Source organism: Glycine max, chromosome 4 (assembly GCF_000004515.6).
Source record: "Glycine max cultivar Williams 82 chromosome 4, Glycine_max_v4.0, whole genome shotgun sequence".
NCBI classification, from domain to species: domain Eukaryota; kingdom Viridiplantae; phylum Streptophyta; class Magnoliopsida; order Fabales; family Fabaceae; genus Glycine; species Glycine max.
Window position 1 is genome coordinate 9535111 of NC_016091.4, and position 27776 is coordinate 9562886.

Here is a 27776-nt window from a genome sequence, read left to right on the forward strand (position 1 = left end):
TCGACGGAAAAAACCCTAGTGGATGTCGACCGTAAGAACCTAGTCGATGTTGACTAAAAATAATCATGTCTGATGTCGGTCAAAAATACCTAGCTGGTGTTAGCAGAAAAAAACCCTAACCAACATCAACCAAAAAACTTAGCTAATGTGGTTAAGAAATAACTCTGGCTGATGTTAGCTAGAAAACCTAGTCGATGTCAGCAAAAAAAATCATAACCGACGTCGGCTAAGAAAATCTAGTTGACATCAGCCAAAACACCCTAATTAACATCGGCTAAAAAATAACCTTAGCCAATATTGGCTAAAAAATAGTTTTGGCTGAAAAACCCTAACAGGTGTTTACTTAAAAGTTAGTCATGACCGATGTCAGTAGAAAAAATCTAGTCAATGTTAGCCAAAAAAATCATTGGTCAACATCAACTGAAAAATCCTGGATGACAACGGCCAAAAAAATCTTTGGCCGACGTTAGCAAAAATTTCTCATGACTGACGTTAGTGAGAAAATAACCCTAACCAACATCATCTAAAAAAAATCTTAGTCAATATTGGTAAAAAAATAGCTTTGGTTGACATCATAAAAAATAATTCTGACCGAAAAAATCCCGGTCAACGTCATTGAAAAATAACTTATATCGATAATCGACCGTAAAAACTTTGGTCACCCATAGTTGTGAGTGCTGAGCGAAAAAGAGTCGCAAGTAAGAACATAAGTTAGAGTAAGCATCTCTGAAAAAAGAATTTCAAATTCTATATTTTTTTAGAGAATTTGAAATCCTACTGTTTTAGTCAATCAAAATGATTCATAAAAATATCAAAAATTAAATCTCATTTCAAATACTTTATCAAAACAAATTATTTTATCATAAATCATTTTAAATTTCTTGAAAAAATGATTTCCCCTACTAAATTACTCCATCCAAACACACTATAAAGGTTATAAAAAATGAGATAGAAAATAGTTTCAGGCTCTTACTAACTTTTATTTCTTTCACATGTCCACTTAATAGTTCTAAAATTTATTATTTTATCTAATTCTTTCACTTGTTTTTTTTTTCTCTAATATTAACAACAACGACAAATTTGTCAAACACATTTGGTTCCATTGGTTATTGTAACACTCAACTTTTCTCAATTTTTGTTTGATTAAGTTTGCCAAAAAAAATAGCTTAAAAATATTTAGTTTGAATACAATAATTGCTTGAGTCATTGGCATGTCATTTTTTGGTTACATTGTGATGTCAATCATAAAGTTTATTTTATTTTCTTTATTCATTGGTCTAGTTTGAAGTTTTTTTTAAGGTAGTCTAACATGAAGTCAAAAGGTCTAATATCAGTACAATCATCGGGGAAAAAAAATCTCAATATATTCTATTTAAATTCTTATTTTTATGAAGGAAATAAAAAAAAAACAGAATTAAACCTTTATAAAGCGACCGTTGGTTAAAAAATAAAATAAAATATTTCAGGTGATAAGTTGGCACACGTCAGATGGTCACGGTCCACATCCTGGAAACTTGAAGCCGTTTGACATTACGACATACCAATCCGCAGAGACTCCAATTTCCGGTTGCCACCTCACCGGTGATGGCTATAGGCGTAGCAGTTTCCGGTATGTACACGCTCACTCCAACTCTCTCTTCATTCAAGCACCCCACGCGCCTCTTCTCACGCGCTGCTTTCACTGCAAAGCTTCCACTTCAATTTCGAGCTTCTTCAACGTCCTTCATCGACACCGAAACCAATCCAAGAGTAACACTTCTTCTCCCTCCAATCCAGTGCCCTTATTACACACATACTATTTCTCATTTACACATTTTATCAAACACTTGCGTGAGGAACGTAATTTTGTGCTTAGGAATCCAACGTAGTAGTAGTTGAAAAGGACGTAAGCAGTAGAAGCAGCAATTCGTTGGCTTGTCCCGTATGTTACGATTCCTTGACATGGAACGGTGATCCTGGTTTCTCCGTGTGAGTTAATTCAACAATCGATTGTTTCCTTTCATTATATGTATTATGAATTTGGCCACATATGTTTATTTGTATTCACTGGTTGCTGTGGATGATTTTTTGACGCAGAGATACTATCACTGGATCTAGTTTTCAATGCAGCACCTGTCAGAAAACATATATTGGTAACCAAACGCATCTCGATCTCACCGCTACAGGTGGAGCTAAGAGCTATGGTGAATCGATGCCAGCTTCCACAGAGCTTTTCAGGCATTCTAGTTCCCTTTCTTTTACTTGATTTAAAATGCTTTTGTCTTCCTTTTAATCGTGTTCCTACACTATTTGATATATCATTTTTCAGTTTTAGCGAATTTAGGTACCACTGGACATAGATGTCGCATGGATATGAACAAACTAGTGCTAATAATGTCTAATTTGTTGTCTAAATCCTATGGAGTTGAATTTGAAACTAAATTTGCCACTTTTATTATGCATACTGATTGTTTGTTGAATCAGGGTGCCATTGATATCATTTCTCTATGAGAGGGGCTGGCGTCAAACCTTTTCTGTGTGGGGTGGTTTTCCTGGTCCTGAGAAAGAGGTTAACCAAATGTCCCTCTTCCTAATAATAATTCCCTCTTGATGAACCCACGTTATATATATATTTTTTTAATTTAATTAATGGTTTCTCATTGACAAGTCCTGTTGTTTATCCTTTAGCTTATTTTTTCTTCAATAAGCTACTATCCAATTGGAATAATAGTCATTCTTCATTTAGAGTTTACTGGAGCATCATCGACTATATATAAGTACTTAAGTAGTAAATGCAAAGTTAAAACTTAATTATTTGCAAATAAAAGCTACATATCCTAATAATTGAAATAAGGACTTTAGCTTGTGAACCTCAGATCGTTAACTCGCCTCCATGAGGAAGCAAAAATTATTCACTGATGTCACCTCCATTAGGTTCAATGTCCTGAAACCTTTATCATTCAGTTTGTCTTATTTACCTTTGCGCGATTGGTGAAAAGAATTATGAATTTGGATATGGTGCTGCAAATATATAAGATGAAATTCTTTGAAATACTAATGAATCTGTCTTCTATTGTGTTATATACTTTTATATTAGAATTAACTTGTAGATGTGTGACTACTTTATGTTCATTTTCTTTTGATGTGATTTAACAGTCAATCATGCCTTCTACTGAATTTGACTGCAGTTTGAATTGATGAAGGGTTTCTTAAAGCCAATATTGGGAGGAAATATCATTGATGCTAGTTGTGCAAGTGGATTATTTTCAAGATTATTTGCAAAAAGTGGACTGTTTTCTTTCATTGTTGCTCTAGACTACTCAGAAAACATGTTGCAGCAATGTTATGAATTCATTCAGCAGGAAGAGAACTTTCCAAAAGAGTACACAGTTTATATTTCTAAATTAATTAGAACATTATTATATCTAACTTTTGAATTCAAAGTTCTAATGCAACTATTTAAGTCATTCTTTTATTCATATTACAATCACAACTATAATTAATATTTCTGTTTTTAGGAACTTCATCTTGGTTAGAGCAGACATATCTAGGCTCCCCTTTGTTTCCAGTTCTGTTGATGCTGTACATGCAGGCGCAGCTCTCCACTGTTGGCCTTCACCATTAGCTGCTGTAAGTGAATAATTATTCATTAATGTCTTGATTTTGCAGAAAAATGTTTCATTTGTTTAAAATATCTGTGGCAGTGGCTTAGGGAAAATCATTTAGCCGTGGTTTATGAGATGTTTACAAAGTTTTTGTAAATGCAATCCCTAAAGATTTATGCAGTATTGTGTCAGCATCAACTAAGAACGTATTTCATACTTTTAATGATGCTAGCTGATTTTAAAAATAAGCTTCTTCTGCAAGGTGGATAAATTTCTTCTGTTGATTTGTCACTTTGCAGTACGCATAGTTTAGTCATCTGGTCGTGCCTTGCATCACTCTGCTTAGTCTGTAACTTCATTCTGTTTGTCCGTAATTTGTGTCATATATTTTAACAGGTAGCTGAAATAAGTCGTGTTTTACGACCTGGAGGTGTATTTGTCGCAACCACTTACATACTTGATGGGCCTTTTTCTGTTATCCCATTTTTAAGTTCCCTGCGGCAGGTATAAAACTTTGAATTATATTATTTATTATTTATAAATACATTTTTTTATGACACTTTCTACGGTATTATTTTTTATATCTATCTCCATTACATCTATCGTTTTATTCCACACTTGTCTGTTTTGTCTTTGTTGTAAAACAAATTGTATAAGTTTGTTGTATAATAAAAAAAATTGCTTGGAATTCTTGTATAAGTGTTGGCATGCTCTATCTGAATTGATAAACTCAGTGAGAGTAACAAGATTTACTTTGTTCAGTTGTTTTTTGTTGCTTTTTTCTTAATTTGGATATGCTAGGTTCGATTCAGTTTATCAATGGAAGTTAGCATTATTTTAGTTTCTCCATATCATAAAAAGAAATCAATTTAGTCTCAGTATTGCGTTTGTGCATGGAAGAATGATTTTGATTTCAATTTCCTGGAAGCATGATTTTGATTTCAATTTCCACGACTGAGGGATTACAGTATTCTCAAATCTCAACTCAATCTTTCAGTCAAAAAAATGAATGTTTATTCTAGAAACTTTCATATCATCTTTTTTTATTTCTGTAAGTTTTGAATAATGGAAATTTGTTCACGTTTTAGAATGTAAGGCAAGTGTCTGGGAGCTACATCTTTCTCTCTGAACGTGAACTTGAAGATCTCTGCAGGGCATGTGGGCTAGTTGGATTTAAATGCATTAGAAATGGGCTTTTTGTGATGATCTCTGCTACAAAGCCCAGTTAAGGTTTGAGTTTCCTGGTGCTCTCTTTGCTGCCTTCTAAACACATTTTGCTGAAGCCTACATTTCTTTACTTAATCATTTTGAATCGTTAGCAGATAAAAATGCTGCATGTTGATCTGTTCAAATTTGTAGTTTGACTTGGTAATATAAAGTAGGCTTCACTTAGAGAAATGATATTTATACATAAATTTCTGCATTACATCGTTCTCATATGGGGTGTCCAAGTCATAAAGATATATGTAAATATCGTTACTCTTTCTTCAATTTTTTTTTAACTTCTTTTAGGATTTGATTCATATAACACAAAATATTACAGTTCTGTCACTGGAGATCGGAGTAATAAGGATATTCTTTACTATTCAATGTTTTTAAACTTCAGATGATCTGTACTTGATTATATTGCATTTAAACAAGGGAACTTTTTCCCTCAAAGGAAGGTAAGCTAAAACCAAGGCCAAGGGAGTCTCTTTTGTCACCCTGCTCGTGTGATTCATAGGTTGATTGACCATTATGGGTCATTCTTACAAACAAAATATCAAGAATATGTTTGTTATTCCTAATAGCAGGTTTAAGGTGAGAACATGACTCGTGACATGTTATATATATATATATATATATATATATATATATATATATATATATATATATATTTATATATATATATATATATATATATATACATATATATATGTATAATATTCACTAAAATTTAAGGCTGAATTGTAATTTTAATTTTTTTTATAATTTTAAATCTATGATTTTGGTTCTTATATTTATAAACCAAGGTATTTAATTTTTTTATTTTTTAAAATAAACAATTTTAGTTCTGTCGTTAGTTGACTGTTTGTTAAGCATTTAAAGTCAAATATTGACTTTGATATGATATATTAGAGAGTTGAACTCATGACCTTTTATTTAAAGATAAAACAATAAATTATTAAGACACTTATTTTTTTAGTTAATTTTATGAATATTAGTTTATATATATCATTAGTCAAAAGTTATTAATTTTTTTTGAATTATAAAAATTTATAAATTAAAATAAAATCTTTAATCTTTAATATTTAATTTTACATGTATTTTTTATTATAAAATTTTATTTTAATATAAATTCATAAATTATTATATATAAAAAATCGTTCATATTTTATTGTGATTTAAAAAAAATCATAAACTAATATATATACTATTTTAAAAAAATATTTTATGTAATTTATAGAAATTAAGTAAATTTAAAATAATATTTACTATAAAATTCTTAAAATACACTAAGGTGTAACTTACTAGGCCTTCTCCTTTTAAACTCTTAAAAAATAAGTAGATGCATGTCAGTAAATCTCATAAACATTATTTATATAGTAGTATAACTTATATTTAGTTATTCTTATTAAATTTATTTTTAATAAATTTATAGATTGATTTATTCATTTATGTAGTAATTATTGATGCAATTATTGTGTTTCATTAGTTATATTAATTATATCGAGTAGTGAATGTAGGTAAATATCTTATTTGTAATTTAATATTTTAAATATATATTATCCTTTTCTTAAGCAATTTTTCTAAATATATTCTGCTCCCCAACTCAATCTTTTCGTAATCCATTAAACTCCTTTTGGGATTGAATATTAGGTGAATATTTTATTTTATTAACATTAGCAGTTTTATAAGTGAAGGAGAGTTGTTTTATTCTGTTTTGATTTTTTTAACGTTAAAAGATTTTTTTTTAAGCTTAATGATTAGTTTTAACTTTAATCGGTTTGGTAAGCTCGTATTTCTCCCGCATGTAATTTCACGGAGTGTGCTGTAGTTTTTTTGTTTTTTAAGATACTACACGTTGAGTTGTGTTGATATATATGTCTCTCCTTCTTTAGAAAAAAGGACACAAACAAAAAAGTATTTTCGCTGGTCACTACAAATAATAATATTTTCTTCTAATATTCTTCTCTTCCTATTTTTATAAAAAAAAATACTTTTTAAGATAAAGAGCATTGATGTTTAAAAAATTTAGGTATTCTTTACTTGTATACGGACAGGTTAAAAATTATTTTCATACATATATATGTTAAAAATACTATTGTCATACATATATATGTTAAAAATTATTTTATCTAAATATCTTAGTAATACATTTACTCCTTTGTGTTTGTATTTGTGTACAATAATAATAATATAAAAACTAGAGAGCAATAATAACATGGGGAGAAATAAGTGACACAATTCCCGAACTTGTTCCATTTGTTTTACTAACCAAAAAGGACAATATTAAAGTCGCAACCATGGAAGAGAATGGAAAATAGAAAGAAGAAAAAAAGGCAGAGATATGGATTTTGAGATTAATAGAATGAGTATCATTAAAAATCAGAAGAATAGGACAAAAGCAAAAGTGAAGAGAAGTTATGCCTACTTATACTCCACAGCTCCTTATGCTTATTCTTCATGCCGAAGGGAGGCACAGAGAGGGGGGAAAAGATCGAAGTGCGATAATAAATAGCAGTTCAACAATTTTTAATGGCTGTGTCACTTACTCTTACATATATAGCATGACACTGAAAACTGAGAAAACAAAGTAGCGCAGAGGAGAAATTGAGCGAGAAAGTTGGAGGGGGGAGGGTGATATCCTTACTAGAGAACAGATTATTCTTTATTTCTCTGGCATGGGCCATAGTGATTCCAATTGGGTGAGACTCACATGTCACCACGTCCTCTCAGTGTGTGTCCTCTTCTTTTATTTACACATTTCACGCACTAAGTGATTTAGTAGTCTGGACTTCAGGTGATGAAAGAAGATGATGTATGCTCTACTCTTGATTTTAAGTTGAAAAATTGATTGGGTATTCTAAAATTAATTTTGAATATATCTTAATATGCTGGGTGAAAATTGTTTTTTTTTTGTTTAAAATTAATTTTAAATTGAAATAATATTGAATAATTTTTGTATTTATTCAAAAATTTGGGTTGAATTTTATTCTTAAGTTGTTTTTATAATAAAATAATTTAAACATAAATGATATTATTTTCAAATTAATTTTAACCAAAATCAATTTTATAAAATTAATTTCATTTAAAATTAATTTTATCAATCTTAATCCATACACCCACTTAACATGCTTGAATCATAGTATATAAACTATACTTTATATAAAAATTTAAACATAAGAAAATTTAATAAATAAATTATAGAATTTATTATTTAATTTATTTTTATACAATAAATACAAACATATACTCAATTTTGATATTGTTCTAATATAGTAAGTGACTAAGTGATGTAGGAGAAAAATAAAAAAAAAATAAGAAGAGAAATGTAATTGTATGTTTATATTTATTATTTTATGGAAAAGAAAATAATATTTTATCTTCCTATCTTTCTATTATTTTTCTATTACATCACATATACTATATTAAAATAATATAAATAGTATAATATTAAATAAATAATATAATATTAGTTATGTGTGGAAAAAAAATCAGAAGAAAACGAGGTAATGAGATGAAATGCCAAAATGATTGTATGTTTATATTTATTATATGAAAAATGCATTAAATAATAAATTATATAATTTATTTATTAATAAATTATATTTATTTTATTATTTAAACTTATTATTTTTAAAGTGGATTTAACATTGAATTAAGTATTTTGATATATATATATATACTTTTGTTATACATAATATAGCATTTATATTATGAATTAAATAATAAGTGGATTGGTGGTTTATGCAGTGAAAGAAAAGGAGAACGTCATGGATTTAAATTTTCCGTCAATTAATTTTATCATTTTCAAAATTATAAATTTTATTTAAGATTAAAACTACACAATTAATAAAAAATGATCGAAATTGCAGATAAGATATTAGAGATCAAAAGTGTACTTTAACTTTATTTTTTTATTTATACAAATTGTTTTTAGGCCACCATAAAATTAGTATGAAGTATTCATCAGATTTTTTTTTGACAAAATTACATTAAGTAACTTAGTTGATTATCTTTAATAAGTTTTTTCTCTTAATAATTTTTTTTATCTATGAAATTTAAACTTGAGATCTAACTTAAGAAGAGAATTCCACTTGGATCAACAACACATTAGTTTGTGTGAATTTACTTTATATTGGATAATAATAATTATATTATTTTTATTTTTTTAAACTCACAATCTAAAAGAAACCATACAATTAGATATTTAGTTTTTTTTATATATTCATTATGTAGTCATGTTTATTGGGTTTGAAACACATGAATCCGTTACCCAAACCAAATTATAAATTGAGTGTAAAAAAGAACTTCCAACTTAATCCAATGACTCAATTCAATCCATAAAATTATAATTGAGTTGAGTTTGACAAGTGTTTTGGCATAATGAATAAGGCCGGCCTTTACTCTTTTAGAATTTTATTCACACGACTAAAATGGACAAATGACGTTAGGCCTTAGTACACTTCGGAGTTTACAATTAACTAGTTGTATTAAAAGCGATTAACCAAATGATTGATTCGAGTGGTGATATATTTGGATTCCCAAAATAAGTGGTTTGGAATTCAAAGTGTAACTCTTGAGTGTAAAAGATATAGTTTAAAAAAATTCACTTTTTTAAGTGTCTTCATATTCTCTAAAAGAAATTACTTTCCATAAACAACTAAAAATAATCATTACAATCCTATACATACTCAACAGAATAACTAACTCTAAACATCTATATGACTATAGCCCTAAGCTGGACACGAGATAATATTTTGTATAAATAATATTATTCATAAAACCTATTTTTTATTATAATTATTTATTTTCATTGAGCTACATCAAATTAAGATGTTTATGGCTATGTAGCTATATTAAATATTTAGAAGAGAGTTTTACTACTAATAATAATTTTAATCAAATCAAACATGACTGTCTTTAATAAAAATATTTGTAATTTAAAAAAAAAAACTAAGACATTTATTTCTGATTTAATAAACTTATGCATGATTAACATTACCTAGAATTGGAGGTCATATTCAAGGCCTCAAGGGTAACGTAAGATGTAATAGAATCAGAGAGAAAAAATACATTCATTTCATTTAGGATATTTATACACATTTTTTATTTATTTCTTTCTTTCTTTTCTTTAATCTCCCAATGTCATAAAACAACGAGAAGGTGTCTATAGCTGAAGTCAAACTTTTAGGTAGCCATATGGACCACACAGACGAATAGTGTTACTAGGTTAGCGGCAATTTGCAAGTTGCGGCTGCCGCAAGAATTTTCAGCTAGCAAATATAATAGATGTATGTAGCACATTATTTAACGTATTTATTTTAATATATTATTTATTATTAATTAAAATTTATTTAAAATTATAAATTATGAATATAATTTATTAAATAAGAGCTGAAACATATATAATTTATATTTTTAAAATAAATTTTAGTCATTAACAGATATTATTAGTGACAGTGTCTTAGAATTTTTTTTGAAAAAAAAATAACACATTTAGAAAATGTGCTACTTATATCTCCAAATATCAAAATTATTATCATTTCAAAAGGTGCATGTGAATCCATTTGAGTTGAATTTGATTAAATTTGTAATCTAATCCAATTAAATTTAAATGGATTGGTTTAGGTTGATTTTTAATAAAAAAATAAAAATAAAATTCAACCTAAACTAATCTATTTGTAAATGGTTTGAGTTAGATTATTTCAAAGCATCAAAATATTTTAATTCGTCTATTATTTTTTTAAATAATATCTTTTATAAGTTAAATTTTTTATTAAATAAAATATTAAATATATTATTTATAATTGTTATGTGTAGTCAAATCGTAAAAGAAAAAATCAAGGGAGGAATTATATTACTATTATCATCATCATTACATAGACTAACATAGTGTGTTAAACATGATTTAAAAATTAAAATATAATAAACAAGTTCAAAAACTACACTTACAAAGCCTAAAAAATCAAAAACTAAAACTATTATAACAATTTGAAAATTCTAATGTTCTTAAATAGTCAAAGAGTAATGCCGTGGAAACTTTAATTAAATTTAAAATAATTCAAAATAAATTAAAAAACAAAATAGATATTTTATAATTAGTTGAGAGTTGAAGTCTTAATGAGAATAATCGAGTAAAATTATTAAAACTAAGAAAAGAAAAGATGATATTACTCTTAGTTACTAAACATGATAATAATAGTAATTAATCTATATAAATTTATATATATATATATATATATATATATATATATATATATATATAATATTACAAATTAACCAACAGATTCGGATATTAAAACTGTGACCCAATGAAGAATTTGATGGACATAAATGCATTGGATCAAATTTAACTCAAATACAGAAAATATCTAACTTAATCAGTTTGACTTGATTTCAATCAATTTAAATTTATAAATGATAAATACGTGCAAACACCCCTACTCATTCCCTCCCCTTCCGTTGATAGATGCTTCGCAGCTAATTAAGAGTCATATAGCAGAAGTGCAGAACTCATCCACTCAACCATTTATTTGTTTACACACAAGTAGGCTTCCTAAATTTTGATGTTTTCCCAAAGCAATCACAACAACAATCGTTTAAGATGTATAAATGATAAGATTTTATTTCTGAGAAAATAAATATGCAAATTAGTGTAAAATAAATAATTCTAAATAATCATTTAATCGTAATAATTATGTATGACTAATTTGTTAATTTTTAAAATAGTTATTTTAAAAGTCATATAAATAATAATTTATAACTAAATGAGATTGTAAAATCATTTTACATAATTATTAAACTCTTTATGTTATCCACCATTTTATTATATGTGATTATTTTTTAATGAAAATATTTTTAGTAACTATTCTCATTCTCGTTAACTTGTATAATTTTGCTTGGTTTTAACTTTTTGGTTCATCAAGGAGAAATATTTTGACTAATTTAGTGTTTGGCTAAGAGGTAAGTAAAGTCTGATCAAAAAATATTTTTATCAAGAATCGAGCTCGGGCAATACCCGAATGATTTAATCTTGTTAACATATTAACAACTTGGTCGAACTCGTATGGTGTGCTTTATCTTAAGTATTTAATTCTATTATGTTTATTTATAGTTAATACCTTCTTTCACATAATACTTTCTAATTTTTTCTAATCGAACCCAATTTAGGAACCCGCCCAATCCAATTAGATTTTTATGGGTTGAATTGAGTTATTGGATTTGTTTTGTTTTAATTTAATGAAACTGAGATTATAATTGGCTTGGGTGATGGATTTGGAGTTTTGGATTTGACCAAAATTCAATTCAATCCAATCTAACACAATATTATTATATTTTATGATTATTGACAATGATGTAAGTATTTTGAATTGTAAAACAATGCTATCATTGTGATTATTGAATTTTATTAAGGCAAAATTGCATTTTTAGTCTCTCAATTTATCTTCAGTTTCGGATTTGATTCCCCAGTAATTTAATTCACAAATTTAGTCTCCCTATTTTGTAAAATCGTGCGATGTTGGTCCTCAGGGCACAATTGGACGTTGACCGTTAACAAGTGATGTTGACTGTCACGTGTCATGTTCTTATTGAATGATAATTGTCACATGTCATGTTCTGATTGATAAATGAAAACAACAATTCATTTCATCTTTTATGGAGTTGACATCCAATCAGAACATGGCACGTAACAGTCATCATCCAATAAGAATGTGACACTTGACCATCAATGTCACTTATTAATGGTCAACGTCCAATTGTGACCTAGGGATCAAGCACAATTTTATAAAATAAAGGACCAAATTTGTGAATTAAATGATTGGGAGACCAAGTCCGAAACTCAAGATAAATTGGGAGACCAAATTTATAATTTTGCCTTCTATTAATAATATTTTTTCATTTTTTGTCAAATAAAATATCTCAGTATTATTTTAGCTTGATGATTTTTTTAAATTTTTTTCCAAGATCTAAGTGACATGGATCTGACAAAAAAAAAAAAATTCAATCCAATCTAACTCAATTAAATTTAACTGAATTTGAATTTGATTAAAAAATATATAAAATTCAATTCATCAAACCATTTACACCTTAATTAAAAGATTCAAATATATTTTTCATCATTATAAAATTTCCAAAGTTCAAATTTGGTTCATATAATATTTTTTATTTATCCACATGAAATTATATAATAGCATTTTTTTTATTCAAAATAAGATTCATATATGTATAATATTTTTGCATCATGACTGATATAAAAAATATTACATTTACATTAATTATATACATAATTAATAAAAAAATATTTTTATATAAGAGTCAAATTCAAACTTTATTAATTTCTAGTGAAAAAAAAACATGATCGTCAACATATATCAACATATATAGTTCCATTTCACACCGCATGTCCACATCCTTTTTGGCTTTTTTTAACATTTACAACCCCCTCCCTCTCTTTCTCTCACTGTCCCTCTCACATTCACATGGAGCTTGACCTCTGACCAGCCACCGCCAACTCTTTTTTCTCTACTCCAATGACGACCCCACCAACCCCTTCACTCTCTTGAGGATCTTCTAAAGCTCTCTCTCTCTTTTTTTTTTTTTTTTTCTTTTTCTGAGCACAAACCCTAATTTACGCAAAAAGCCACGAGATCTATTCCTCTGTGAGTACCTCTCGTAATTGACGCCTTGCCCTTCTCTGCATCCTTTAACACTCTCATCTCACTCCCCACCCAATTAAGATCTATATGCATAATTTCCTTTTTCAAGAAAGTCGGTTTCACGTCCTGGAAACTTGATCAGTGATCACCAAACACGTAATTCGGTTCTCAATTCCACAAGCTTTTCTTACTACCTAAGCTTTCTCTCTAGTTTTCTTTTTTGCTTAAGCAATGGATTCTGGCAACAGTGGAAGCATCTCTTCTAGCGATGATGAATACGATTCATCATCACACGCTCATCCATCGTTCCTCATCATTTTGGTTCCATCTCCGACCCGCAACAACCATCTCTTGTTCCTTCTCATCCCTCAATATTTGATCTTTCCTCAAACTATCTCCACTCTCTCTCACAGTCCCACCCAAACCCCCATAATTCCTTCTTAAACTTAGACTCTCAAGGCCAAAGATCTGAACCCAATTGCACCCTCCATGAAAGCCTCCCATCTTCATCAGCAATACCAACAACAACAAATCAATACTTGTTGGGCCACGACAACGTTAATAATAATGCAAGACAACAACTCCCATCATCCCCACAGACCAACAACCTCATACGCAACTCGAAGAAACGAAGCAGAGCTTCAAGGCGTGCACCCACCACCGTTCTCACCACCGACACCAACAACTTCAGATCCATGGTTCAAGAGTCACCGGAATCCCTGCACCCCCTTTCTCACCTTCCTTCTCTCGCCGCATCCCTCTTCGCCCAAACCCTATGCTTTCAACAACTTCATCAAGGACTTTAGTTACATAACAACAGCATCTATGTTTCTCCTAATAATAACTCCCTTAATTACCAACTACTTCCCGATCTATCTTTACCCTATCAGCCCCCACCACAGAATCTCATGCAAAATATTCACCCTATTCCCTCATTCCACCCCTCTTCTTCTCTTCATACTCTTGTCCCTACAGGGTTTGGTGCAAAGTCTTTATCCACCATGCCCACGCTTGATGCGCATGATCTGGTGGGTGCACATGTACAAGGTCATCATGAGCATGTGGTTTCTGAGGGCATGTTTCTGAGGAGTGACGGCGGTGGAACTGGAGGAGGGAGAAGAGACCCGTTTAGGTGCTGAGATAATGAGAATAATAATAATTATGGCGGTTGCAAGCTCAACATCTCGGTTTCTGCATCGAGCAACTTGAACCATGAGAAGAACTTGGAGAATGGAAATTCCCCTAGGGAAGGAGCTGTCGAAGCGTGGATTTGCTCTTCTGATCAATAGGATAATCTCGCGTGTGGTGTGAGAGAGAGTAAACAGTATTCTCAACTTGTGAATCATTGCAGCGTGGAATTTCAGATACTGCAATGAATTAAGAGCGTCATCATCATGATGATGTTGATCATAGTGGTCTAGTGTTTGGTGGTTAGCATTTGCAGCTCCATTTGTTTTTTTTTTTTTTTATTTTGTTCTAAATTTTTTTATACGAGTATTGTAGAGACTGTTATTTAGTAGATAGCTAGAATGAGATTAATTTAATTATATAGTTATATATATACTACTTTTATTTGTACTTGATGATCTTATTATCCCTTTTCTTCTTTATGGTTGGGATCTAAAATGAATATTATTACAGGAACTTTAGTTTCCCCCACATGATGATCGTACGCATGATTAGATCTGATTATTTAATAATGAATCAATTCTAATAATAATTATTATTATTATTATTATTATTTCTTTTTTATTTACAATTATTATTTTGTTAGTTTTATTAAAAATCTCAATAAGAGAATTCAAGTTGGTGATCTCACTCTCTCCTTTTCTTATTCTTGAGCTTTTTAATTCAAACCATAAGATGAATCTTATATTTCCACTCTTTTTATTATCATCGCTATAGCATGTAGGGAACCATTTTTTTCAATAGTGTCGCAAAGAGAACTAGTACTAAATTCAAATGATAAGGGAAAAAATGTACTCCGCAAATGTTAGAGACTAAAGTAAAAAAAAAAAAAGTGGTTTCACTTGGTAAAATGAGTTTTTATGATAGTTAATAACTAAATGATACGGTATAAAAAAAGTTATAAATCACGTCTTTCTTTTCTAAGTGAGTTTTATTATAAAAAAAATAGAATAAACCTTAGTACCAGAAATGCTTAAGTCATACTAAGTGTGTATTGAAAGAACATTATTAGTGAAATTGATTTTGAAGTAATATGATTTATGTTTGGATAATTTTTGTTAAGATTATTTTGAAGTAAAATTTAATATAATTTTTTTATCCAACATATAAATTATTTAAAATTATTTTAACTTAGAATGAATTCTAGACTCAATCAATTTTAAATTTTTCCCTGAAATTATCTGATATAGGAATAATAATAATAATAAATGAAAAAACGAATCATTGATTAAGTGTGTGGAACTACCACAAGCAAACATCATACTGACAATATCACACTACCCCTAAAAATCCACCTTATTACGCAAATAATAACATGCATACACAAATTTTTAGTGTCCGACATTCACACTTTTCATGATCTCCCATATAGTTAATTTATTATCTCGATCTCTAGAAAATAAAATAAAATAACTTTATAAGAGAACGAATAACGGACAAAAAATTTTGCAACAATGAAATTCAAATTTTAGGAATTTTATAATTAAAAACAAAAAACATATAGAAGCCTCATAAAATCACTTTACCTAATTAAAATTCCTGTAATAATATCCATTTTAGATCCTAACACTAAAGAAAAAGATAATAAGATCATCAAGTGCAAATAAAAGGAGTATATACTACATAATTAAATTAATCTTACTCTAGCTATCTAGTAATTTAATAGTCTCAACATTACTCGTATAAGAATTTTAAAACAAAAAAGAAATGATAGCTGCAAATGCTAACCACTAACACTAGACCACTATGATCAACATCATCATGATGACGCTATTAATTCATTGCAGTATCTGAAAGGAAAAAGATCAATAGACTCTATCTGAAATTCCACGCTGCAATGATTCACAAGTTGAGATACTGTTTACTCTCTCTCACACCACACGCGAGATGATCCTATTGATCAGAAGAACAAATCCACGCTTCGACAGCTCCTTCCCTAGGGGAATTTCCATTTTCCAAGTTCTTCTCATGGTTCAAGTTGCTCGATGCAGAAACCGAGATGTTGAGCTTTCAACCGCCATAATTATTATTATTCTCATTATCTAAGCACCTAAACGGATCTCTTCTCCCTCCTCCAGTTCCACCGCCGTCACTCCTCAGAAACATGCCCTCAGAAACCACATGCTCATGATGACCTTGTACATGTGCACCCACCAGATCATGCGCATCAAGCGTGGGCATGGTGGATAAAGACTTTGCACCAAACCCTGTAGGGACAAGAGTATGAAGAGAAGAAGAGGGGTGGAATGAGGGAATAGGGTGAATATTTTGCATGAGATTCTGTGGTGGGGGCTGATAGGGTAAAGATAGATCGGGAAGTAGTTGGTAATTAAGGGAGTTATTATTAGGAGAAACATAGATGCTGTTGTTATGTAACAAAGTCCTTGATGAAGTTGTTGAAAGCAAAGGGTTTGGGCGAAGAGGGATGCGGCGAGAGAAGGAAGGTGAGAAAGGGGGTGCAGGGATTCCGGTGAACTCTTGAACCATGGATCTGAAGTTGTTGGTGTCGGTGGTGAGAACGGTGGTGGGTGCACGCCTTGAAGCTCTGCTTCGTTTCTTCGAGTTGCGTATGAGGTTGTTGGTCTGTGGGGATGATGGGAGTTGTTGTCTTGCATTATTATTAAGGTTGTCGTGGCCCAACAAGTATTGATTTGTTGTTGTTGGTATTGCTGATGAAGACGGGAGGCTTTCATGGAGGGTGCAATTGGGTTCAGATCTTTGGCCTTGAGAGTCTAAGTTTAAGAAGGAATTATGGGGGTTTGGGTGGGATTGTGAGAGAGAGTGGAGATAGTTTGAGGAAAGATCAAACATTGAGGGATGAGAAGGAACAAGAGATGGTTGTTGCGGGTCGGAGATGGAACCAAAATGATTGAGGAACGATGGATGAGCGTGTGATGATGAATCGTATTCATCATCGCTAGAAGAGATGCTTCCACTGTTGCCAGAATCCATTGCATAAGCAAAAAAGGAAACAAGAGAAAGCTTAGGTGGTACGGTTACTATAAGGGATTTGAAAGTAGTAAGAAAAAGTGTGTGGAATTGAGAATCGAATTACGTGTTTGGTTATCATGTTTCCATGAAATCCAATTGTACATGTGTAACCAGCCTTCTGTGAAAAGGAAACTATGCATATAGATCTTAATTATGATGCATAATTGGGTGGGGAGTGAGATGTGAGTGGGAAAGGATTGAGGGAAGAGTGGGGCGTGAATTACGAGGAGGTACTCAGTAAGGAGTAGATCTCGTTAGCTGTTTGCGTGAATTAGGGTTTGAGGGAAGGAAAAAGAAGAAGATGAATAGAGAGGAAAGGTTATTTAACCTTTGTGCTCAGAAAAAAAAAGAGGCTTTAAAAGATCCTCAAGAGAGTGCAGGGTGGGTGGGTTCGCCATTGGAGTAGAGATAAAAGAGTTTCCGGTGGCTGGCCAGGTCAAACTCGATGTGAATGTGAGAGGGACAGTGAGAGAAAGAGAGGGATCGGAAGGGGGGCTGTAAATGTAAAAAAAAAAAAAAACGAAAAAGATGTGGACATGTGATGTGAAATGGAACTATGTTGACTTTTACTCCACAAGCCATATATTTAATCTCTTAAAATATAGGCAGTAGTATTCATATATCTCAAATTTGGGGTATTAGGAAGAAAAGAGAAGAAAGAAAGAGAGTAAAAGAAAAAAAGAAATAAAAAATGATAGATATAATAGGTGATGTGATAAAAAAAAAGAAGATAAATGAGCTGTACAGAGAAAGTAAATGTATGAATATATGTAGGAATAAATAGTCATTTTTATTTTTGAAAGTGTGCGGGGTTAATAAATTCATTTTTAAAAGATGAAAAATTAAAAATTAGTCCTCAAAAGTATAAAAGTGAAACAAATCCATCCTTCCATTAAATTTCATCCGTTAACATTAGTTCGTCTACCTACGTGACACGTAGGGATAAAAATGTCACGAAAAAATTACTCATGTGGACATAGAGATTAATTTGTCAGTAATGACTTTTTATCTCTTCTCCTTTTGATTGTTAGACTTGCAATGATTATTTTTTCTTTCATCTTATATATTGTTCTCCATAAATGAAGGGTCCAACTTCTTGTTCTTCCTCCTTCGGTGTTTTTTGTTTTTTGTTTTGTTTTATCTCACCTCCACTCATTTAAGGCATGTTCACAATAAGGGGTTGCTTTTTTACCTTACGTATCACAATAGAACAGGAAACAATGACTTTATCTTCAACAACAAAAGAACAATGCTCCTTCATGGTGGCTATGAAGGTCGTTGAAAGTCTCAAAAGGCGTGAAGATGAAGGTGAAAAGAGAAGAAGTAACAAAGGAAAAATGACCTTGTGTTTGGGTCTGACTAAAGTAGTAACAAAGGCAAAAATTATACTGACATTTTGGTCTCTATGAGTCATCACCTCACTATCAACCAATGAATACCATGTGAGCAATTATTTGGTGACACTTTCGTTCTTGTGCTACGTAGGCGAATTCCCTAATGTTAATAGACGAAAGTTAACGGTTAGATGAAGTGAGTTATAATGCTAGTCTCACCACATTTGAAGTATTACTTATTTGGACTCTTATGTAAGGCTTTATAGTTTTCTTTTAAAAAAACACTTCAATTTAAATGTGGATATTATTTGAAACTATTTATGATTGTGATTCCTAAGCAAAGTGATACTTTTTGTGTACCAAAAATAGCTGAGTGTTGCTAACTGCACCTAGCACTTAAGGGTAAAAGTCAAAATTACCCCTACTTATTTTTTAAAAAGTTTTGCACCCAGCTTTTCATCTTTTTCCGCATTCCTTCTTCTTGTTCCGCGACCTTTTTCCTTATACACCCAGCACCTGTTCCGCGCGTTCCTTCAGCTTCTTCTTCCTTCTTCCACTTCCACGCATTCCTTCGGTTTCTTCTTCCTTCTTCCACTTTCGCGCGTTGCTTCTTTCTCCTCCTGCGCGACCTCGGCGTCCGTTCGTGTTCACCTTGCGGCGCGTTCTTCTTCTTTGTTTTGCTGCTCACCATTGTTGGCAAAAATTGAGGTAAGTGCATTCTTATTCTTCTATGTTGTTTCTACTGCATTTTTGGTATTGTAGTGTAGGCAAGTATTGATTCGCATAGGGATTTAGGTCTTCCGTAGGTGGTGTAGGTTAGGATTGATATGATCCGCAGTAGGGAAAAGTAGATCTGCATGCGTTTTTGGCTGCGTAGTTTCGTGGGGATCAACTTGATCCGCAACCTTCGTGGGTATCAACTTGATCCGCAAGCTTCACGCGGATCAACTTGATCCGCGTAAAGCCTGCAAATCAAGTTGATTCGCGTGAAGCCTGCAGATCAACTTGATTTGCATGAAGTATGCGGATTAACTTGATCCGCAGGCTTGTTTTAAATTTTTTAAAAATTAGAATTATGTTTTAATTAATGAAAAATGGTTTTTAATAAGAGTTTAGGGTTAATTTTGAAGCTTTTAGCCTGGAGTATGATGTTTTATAATGGTTATTTAAGATTTTGTGGTTGGTGTGCATTCTTATTTTGAAGTTTTCAGTGGTTTTTTTTTACTTTATTTATATTCTGTATGGTACTGAATATGCAATTGTAACTATTTATATCCTGTTCTGAAATTTGGTTTTGTGACTTTTTGGTTTGTAGCTTTACTTTGAACACAAACTATTTATATCCTACTTATGTGTTTGAAGCCCTCAAATTTAGTCATTGATTAGAATCCCAAAAGGATGCTGAAAACAAATTAGAATTTGTAGCAATGCCACACCCTTGAGTAGAAAAATTGATAATTGGAAAAACGAGCACCATGAAAATACATGCCACTCAGTCAAAGAAAGATGATAGAGAGTTGGCCGAAATGGGCACTAAAAAATTTTCGGGAAATATCCTCTAAATCATTAGTATGGCTATCAAAATCATGAGCGTCAACATGTAGGTTTCAGATCCAAGTAGTAGTATCGTATTTTCTTTTTGAAAAAAAAAACTCCTCATATTAATAACTCCATAACTCAAATTGGATAATTATCAAATAACTAAAAAGAGAACAAAGCCTTTAGTAGCTGTGTTTGAACCTTGAAGGGGGCATGCATCTTCATCATAAGCTCGCGCAGCTTCCTCAGCAGTTTGATAAGTTCCAAGCCAAAGCCTAATCTTCTTTGATGTGTGTTTGATATCTGCTGCCCATTTCCCTGAAGCCCTTTGTCTCACTCCTACAAACTTTGGTTTATTCTTGATCTTGAGTTTCTCACAGAATCTACCCTCCTTGGCCCTTTGGTTTTGATACTCTATACTTATTAATATGAGGGCAATCAAGTTAGAGATAACATAAACATATATATAGGTACATGTGAGAAGCTTAGGAAAATATCATAGGTTAAATTTAATTTAGTTGGCTTAGAGTAATGGAGAGCTCGTATTTTGTTTATTGTATCCTTTTTTGCCAATGTTATTTTCCCCAAACCCCCCATGCCACAAATGGCTACTACTCTATAGCCTTTGTTGGGACCAACCAAACATAACTCCAATTCTACACTCCAATAAATATAGGTAATACTGAGTAGATTTTGAAGTTATATCCGAAATTCAAAACTTTATCTGAATTTATATCTCAGATATTGTTTATCATTGTAGATTTTGACACTAATTAAATCCATACATAACCCACATACTAAACATTTATAGAACATTATATAGATATCAAGTTGTAACACATACAAGGTATAAATCTATATAATCAAGTTGCAAGTCTCTTAGTGTTCTGTCTAGAGCTTCTGGTACATCTTTTGGAGCATGATCTGTACACCTGTCCATCATCTTAACTTCAGGTGTAGAGAATCCTTTAGTTCTAGATATTAAAGACTAACTCAATGCATGATTCTACTACCATCACTTTAATTTTAATCAGGAAGATAATTAATTTGGAACTCAAATAAAACCAGAGTTTAGAGGTAATCCATAAATCTTCTCGCTTGACTACACCCTCTTCAAATAACTTCTTTAATGTTAAACCAATCTACAATAGAGAGAATGAATCATAAACATTGGACATTTGGACCAAGACAATGTCACAAAAATTAAGGCATCATGTGAGAAATCACATGATAGATGTGTAAACATTATAGCAAATCACATATTGAAACTGAAAACATTATCCAATATTGCAAATAAGCAAACATTTTTGTTACATCCTTATTTGTAATGATTTTGATCGATAATAATACTTATGAAGTTGTGTAAAGATCTCTTTGGTGCAAGGTTTATGATTTATACCAATATTGATAGATGTATTAAAACTCTAATCAATACAACAACAATGTGAATTGGAGTGTAGAATAACCTGCTAGGCTACTCAGTATTACATATATGTTAACTCTATAGCCTTTGTGTGGTTTAGTGATGGAATTTGTGGTAGACATTTGTAGATCATGGTTAAGACTAGAGGATTAGTCCGTGCGTTAGGTAGGGTTGTTGCCAGAGGTCTGGGGAGAGGAGGGGATGGTGATGATACTGACGGTGCTCCCCAACGTCGAAGGCCGACCGCATCGGCACGCAGGTGACGGGTACTAGTCATTGTTGACGATGATGTGCTTGCGGTACCTGCAGACTTGCCTGCGGTACCAGAGGCAGAGGCTGCTGTAGCTGGGGATGAGCCCATGGTAGATGCTGCCACACAGGACACCAGTGCAGAGATTGACGCACAAGATACCGGTGCACAAGATATTGGGGACGAGCCTGAGGGATTTCCTAGTGGACCCAGGGACCCATCAGTGCTTACAGAGTATGTTGACCATGTTGCGGCCAGCGTATGGTCTGGACAAGTATTTATAATATTAAAGTTAGTTAACTTTTATTTTTTTGGATTTATTGGTTACTGATTCACGTTTTATGAACAAATTGTGTTCCTTTGTACTTCAATTTAGGAATGTCCTGAGTTGAAGTTATCCTCCCATGGGAGGAAGGTGCATAACTTAGGCAGGCCTGTTCCTACAATTGAGGACATGGTTGCTGGGACAGGATTAAGTACTTTGATCGCGTGTTCTATTGACACTGGCGATCGGAGACTTATATCCTCCTTTGTCGAGAGGTGGCACCGGGAGACTTCTAGTTTCCACTTCCTGTGGGGGAGATTTCGATCACGCTAGACGATGTCGCGGCTCTTGGTTGAGTTACTGATGGTCTCACCAGAGGTGGCCAAGGCCGAGACAGACCAATGTGGCAGACCATACGTATGCCTGCAGTGGCTGTGAGACATATACCAGTGTAGATGTCATACGCAGCACTGGACAGTTGCCGCTCGCGCTTATCTTCTGCATCTTTTGGGTTGCACTCTCTTTGCTAATAAGAGTGCAACCCATGTTCATGTCATACACTTACAGGCCCTGCGTGACCTCACTCTTGCTGGGCGGTATGCATGGGGAGCTGCTGGGCTCGTCCATATGTACGATCAGCTTAACGATGCTAGTCTCAGCACCAGCCGACAGCTTGCTGGTTACATCACCTTGTTACAGGTAATTAACATGTATTTCATAATTTAATTACAACAATGTTTTAATAAGTGTATATTTGGTTAACATGTATGATTTTCGTGTAAACCCTGTAGTGTTGGATATACGAGCACTTTCCGTCAATTGCGGAGTGCAATGCTGATCCGGATTATGATGAGGTGTCACCACGTGCGTGTCGATGGATTGCGACAAAGAAGACTGTGAAGAAGCTATCTACAGCGATGTACAGGCAGTGCCTGGATTGTTTGAGGATCCCAGATGTTTGCTGGATTCCATATTCAGAGCACCGACCTGTACAGGACTTTCATCTGATTTCGTGCTTCTCAGGACAACTCCGTTGGGGGCCTATTGTTGTCAGATATAGAGTGGAGAGGGTTATGCGCCAGTTTGACTACGTCCAGTGCATTCTTACACACCCTGTCCATCCATTGGTGTCATATGATGACATAGACGATACGTAGACACACTACTCAGACCATCTGGCGGCAGTAAGTGATCTATGTGTTGTGTCAGGTCAGTGTGCGCCTGACTACATAGATTGGTTCTTCCGTATTTCTCATCCATTCATGACCACGGAACAACCATCAGATCCTCTGGCAGATGCACCTGTTGTGCAGCCCAGACATGTCCCAGAGTCAGATATCCCTCAGGTCCTGGATGATCCAACCAAGTCCGATGTCGACAAGCCCAGACATGCAATGGTAAGTGTTACTATATGGTTAGACGTATGAAATGTCATTTACATCAATTTTTTTAATACTAATTTGCTTTTTTTCTATTTAATAGGAGGCTTGCGATGCAATCACCGAGAGGTTGGAGTGTGACCTCAGCCTAGGGGTCGTCACGCCAGGCACATCGACACATGAGGTCATCGAAGAATGCCTCAAGATTGTCAGGAGTGTCACCCAAGACCGCATTGTGTACGTGAGGTCTCAACGTAGGCGTCGCATAGATCAGCTGTAGTTTCTTTACACATTTCATATTGATATTCAATGTATATAAATTTCTTGTACTTGACCACATTTTTGTTTTTTACTTAACATTTTGTGTATTTAAAGTTATTTTTATTTATAATATTAGTGTTAACGTTTAAGTGTTATTTTTAAATTACTTGATTCCAAATTCATTTGAATTTCGTTGAAATAGTATGAATGTTACGTTTAACTAAACATTCATTAGGATAATATTTTATTTACATAAACAAAAGAGACATAAAATAAAATTAATTATTTTTTCAAATGGATTTTAGTTTGTAAATATTTTTTTGATTGGTCATGACTCAAATAAATAAAGCTTCAAATTGTAAAAAAATAAATAAAGCTTCAAATTGTAAAAAAATGGTCTTCAATTTTTAAAAAATTATCTTGTGCACACTTACGGATCAACTTGATCCGCAAGTGTGCAAGGAACCAGGGGCATTTTTGGCATTTTATAGGAATGTTGGGTGCACCTAGCAACACCCAAAATAGCCTTAGTTAAGGCTGAAAGAACTTGGTGGCCCTTATATGAGGCCTTCTTCTAACACTAATATTTTGACCTCAAGTTTTGCATTGTTAGCCTTATTACATTTGAAGTATTTGTTTGTTTTTGGCTCTAGTATTGATTTTACAATTTTGTCCTTAAAAGATATCTCAACAAGTTAACTAAAAAAGAAGAATGTTTATAAATTACCATTAATGATCTCAATTATTAAACATTGTCAAATTTGTTGTGTGTACCAAAACACTTAGAAAGGAAGTAAGAGGATTTATAATTATTTAAAGCAATTGAAAAATAAAATAGAAGATACTAATACACATTCTATCAGTTAAAACTTAATAAAAAATAAAATTATAAATGAGGTTTATTAAAAAAAAATGAGGCGACATGATTACATAATTTTTAATAAATTTCAATCAATAGTTATGATTATAATAGAAAATAACATGTTAAAGAATTAATATGTTACTAGCCTTTCTTAACAAAATATAATTTAGTTTTAATACACGCTTAATAAACTAATTAGAAATTATTATATAACTTTAAAGTAGTTATTATAAAAGTAAAACTTAAAATTATATTACAATATGTGATTGAATTTTTTTTGTTACCATGTCATTAATATGGAGTATCTATCAGTTTTGCTAATGACTAATCTCCTCTCGGGAACTTGGCTGACTATCTTTAATAAGATATCCTCTTCCAACTACGCTTTTTCCATTAACAAGACTCCAATCCAAAATCTTGTTTTTAAAAACCAAGCATACGACTATTCGGATCAACGACTTATTGGTCAAGATTTGATTGAATGATAATGAATATTCTAATTAAATCCATTAAAATGTCAAGTTAATTATTTTACTCTCTATATCTATTTTTATTTTTATTATTATTATTATTATTATTATTATTATTATTACTACTACTACTACTACAACTACTAGGCTCAAGAAGAATGCAAAATTATCTTTATTAATGAAAAAAATATCATTTAACAACACATTAATTAATTGAGGTGAATGCGTCACCTTAGAAATAGATACAAAAGAAAAATGAGAAAAAAAAATAAATGTAAGATATAATAGGAGGAAAATTACTAAAAATAATAAAAAGATAAAAGAACAAGAAGAAAGACATGTAGAGGAAGACTTTTATTTTTTTGAAAAGCGAGATAGAGGGAGATATAAAATGCATGTATAAAAATAAATAATTGGGATTTTTTAATATAAAAAAAGCAACAAAAAGTAGTAAAAGAGAAAGGAAGAAGAAGAATAAATCAACCAACAACAACAAATTTGCCATAGATTAGAACAATAACACAACAAATACATAGCAATATAATTTTAAAACAAATAAAATAAATAAAATCAATTACAAAATACAAGGTCCGTGCGGAGAGACACGGTGGTCGACGTGTGATGGTTGATGACATGCATGGGGCCAAATTGGAGGCTTGTGCGGCCATGGCACTTAGATTGGTGCCTCACACGGTCGTGGGGCCCAAATTAGAGGCTCGTGCGGCGAAGCTGGCGTTCTTCCCTTCGTCCCTGATGTCGTGCAAGGTGGTGAAGCAGGAGGCGACGACACTTCTATTGATGGAGTCATTCCCGCACTGCAAGAATCTGGATCATGTTGAGGTTCTCCAGTTCCTGAACCGTTGCAGCACATGTATGTGTGTTGCTCTACTTGCACGGGCACATGGGAGAAGAGAGGTTGGACAGAAGGGGTGGGTGGGGGAAGAAGAGAAAAGAAGAGGGCTAGAGGGGGTGAGTGGGGAAAGAGGAGAGGGTCAAAGCGAAGAGGGTGGGTGGGGGAAGAAGAAAGGGGTGGGGAAGGAAAAAGAGAAAAAAAGAAAGAAGAAAAACCGAAGAAACAATACAAAAGCTATTTTTATAACTTGTCAATTTTTTTTAACGATACTATAGCTTGCCATTTTTTTAACACTATTGTACCTTGCCAATTTTTTTTTTACATTATTTTATCTTTTTAATTTTTTAACATTACTTTAGCATGTTATTTTTTTAAAAAAATTACAATGAACTTTTGTAAAAATTGGGTCCTATAGGAAGCAATTTGCACACCGTTTTCACATTCTCATTCTTATTCCCATTGTCATTCTTAGATTCTCCAATTCCAATTTAAATCTTATTTTATTTGTTCCTTGCCATATGGATCCAAATCATTGTAGTTGTGCACAAACTCCTTCAAATGAAGAAGTTACTACACAATTTTCCATTCAAAATGAATTAGAAAATATTACAGTAGAGGAAGGACAGAGTTCTACAAGGAAGAAAAAGGACACACAAATATTTTTTTCAATTGAAGAAGATAAAATTCTCATTAGTTTGTGACTTAATGTCTCACTCGATTCAATCATCGATGATGGTAAAAAATTAGATCCATTGTGGCAATCTAAGTGATAGATCCATCAATCAACTGAAATCCCGATGACCAAAAATTCACTATGTCGTTCAAAAGTTCAATGGTTGTTACAAGCAAGCTACTGCTTTGAAGAAAAGTGGTTACACGGAGAATGATGTGATGGGTAACAAATGTGCTACTTGGAAGGATGACAAAAAAAATGGATTTCGCATTAGAGCATGCATGGTGGTTGTTAAAAGATTAACTTAGATGGTTAGAACAATGCAAAGAAGTTCCTTCAAAAAGAACAAAGTTGAATGAAAATTGGAATTACTCATTGTCATCTAATATGGAAACACCGATTGATGTTTCCGAAAGTGACATTCCTACACCACTGGCTCGCCCAATGGGACAAAAGGCAACCAAAAGGAAGGTCAAAGTTATAGGAGCATCTTCTTCTACACTGCTTGTGAACTTGTTTAGCATTGAAAAAGAAATGAAGGAAAGAAATGTTGTCCAAAAACAAATAACAAAGGTAGTGGAGTTAGATAATGTCGTGAAGATGTACGATATTCTTACGAAAGAAAAGTCTAACATGATTGAAGATCAACACAAGCAGTACGAAATCACTTGTAAATATATTTTAAAGGTTAGTAGTTAGTGTTTATGCCTTAAGTTATCGTTAATTAGTTGTATGTTTAAGTTTGTTTTTAATTAGTTTTTTTATTAGTTTAGTTGTTTTTTTTTGTGTTAATTTATTAGTGATTATGTTGTAACATATTTTCAATTAGATGAATGATGAA

At 32.1% G+C, this 27776-nt stretch overlaps 3 protein-coding genes and 1 non-coding gene across 4 annotated transcripts; 2 read left to right on the plus strand and 2 right to left on the minus strand.

Moving 5' to 3' along the window:
* Positions 1 to 1459: 1459 nt before the first annotated feature.
* LOC100819297 (uncharacterized methyltransferase At1g78140, chloroplastic) lies at positions 1460 to 5166 on the plus strand. Its single transcript, XM_003522754.5, has 8 exons — positions 1460 to 1749; positions 1856 to 1968; positions 2077 to 2217; positions 2464 to 2548; positions 3168 to 3361; positions 3498 to 3609; positions 3981 to 4088; positions 4673 to 5166. Exons 1-8 carry the CDS (start codon positions 1585 to 1587, stop codon positions 4811 to 4813), a joined length of 1059 nt encoding a protein of 352 aa, XP_003522802.1. The 5' UTR covers positions 1460 to 1584; the 3' UTR covers positions 4814 to 5166.
* Positions 5167 to 12373: 7207 nt separating this feature from the next.
* On the minus strand, positions 12374 to 12501 carry MIR1520M (microRNA MIR1520m). Its single transcript, NR_048714.1, has one exon. It is a non-coding gene; the product is annotated as a microRNA MIR1520m (primary transcript).
* A 4144-nt stretch (positions 12502 to 16645) lies between these two features.
* Positions 16646 to 17587, minus strand: LOC102669874 (uncharacterized). The gene has a single exon (XM_014774587.3). The coding sequence runs from the start codon at positions 17585 to 17587 to the stop codon at positions 16646 to 16648; it is 942 nt and encodes a 313-aa protein (XP_014630073.1).
* Positions 17588 to 22053: 4466 nt separating this feature from the next.
* Positions 22054 to 22770, plus strand: LOC102667343 (protein MAIN-LIKE 1-like). Its single transcript, XM_006579022.1, has 3 exons — positions 22054 to 22141; positions 22232 to 22446; positions 22549 to 22770. Exons 1-3 carry the CDS (start codon positions 22054 to 22056, stop codon positions 22768 to 22770), a joined length of 525 nt encoding a protein of 174 aa, XP_006579085.1.
* Positions 22771 to 27776: the final 5006 nt, after the last annotated feature.

What these genes read in the sequence shown, in the direction of transcription:
- LOC102669874 (XM_014774587.3), bottom strand. Translation starts at nt 17,587, where the DNA reads ATGGATTCTGGCAACAGTGGAAGCATCTCTTCTAGCGATGATGAATAC.
- LOC102667343 (XM_006579022.1), top strand. Translation starts at nt 22,054, where the DNA reads ATGGTTAAGACTAGAGGATTAGTCCGTGCGTTAGGTAGGGTTGTTGCC. An exon ending in GGATGGTGATGATACTGACG is followed by an intron (nt 22,142 to 22,231) that starts GTGCTCCCCAAC and finishes CGGTACCTGCAG; the next exon opens with ACTTGCCTGCGGTACCAGAG. An exon ending in CCAGCGTATGGTCTGGACAA is followed by an intron (nt 22,447 to 22,548) that starts GTATTTATAATA and finishes ACTTCAATTTAG; the next exon opens with GAATGTCCTGAGTTGAAGTT.
- LOC100819297 (XM_003522754.5), top strand. Translation starts at nt 1,585, where the DNA reads ATGGCTATAGGCGTAGCAGTTTCCGGTATGTACACGCTCACTCCAACT. An exon ending in GCTTCCACAGAGCTTTTCAG is followed by an intron (nt 2,218 to 2,463) that starts GCATTCTAGTTC and finishes TTGTTGAATCAG; the next exon opens with GGTGCCATTGATATCATTTC. An exon ending in GAAGAGAACTTTCCAAAAGA is followed by an intron (nt 3,362 to 3,497) that starts GTACACAGTTTA and finishes TTCTGTTTTTAG; the next exon opens with GAACTTCATCTTGGTTAGAG.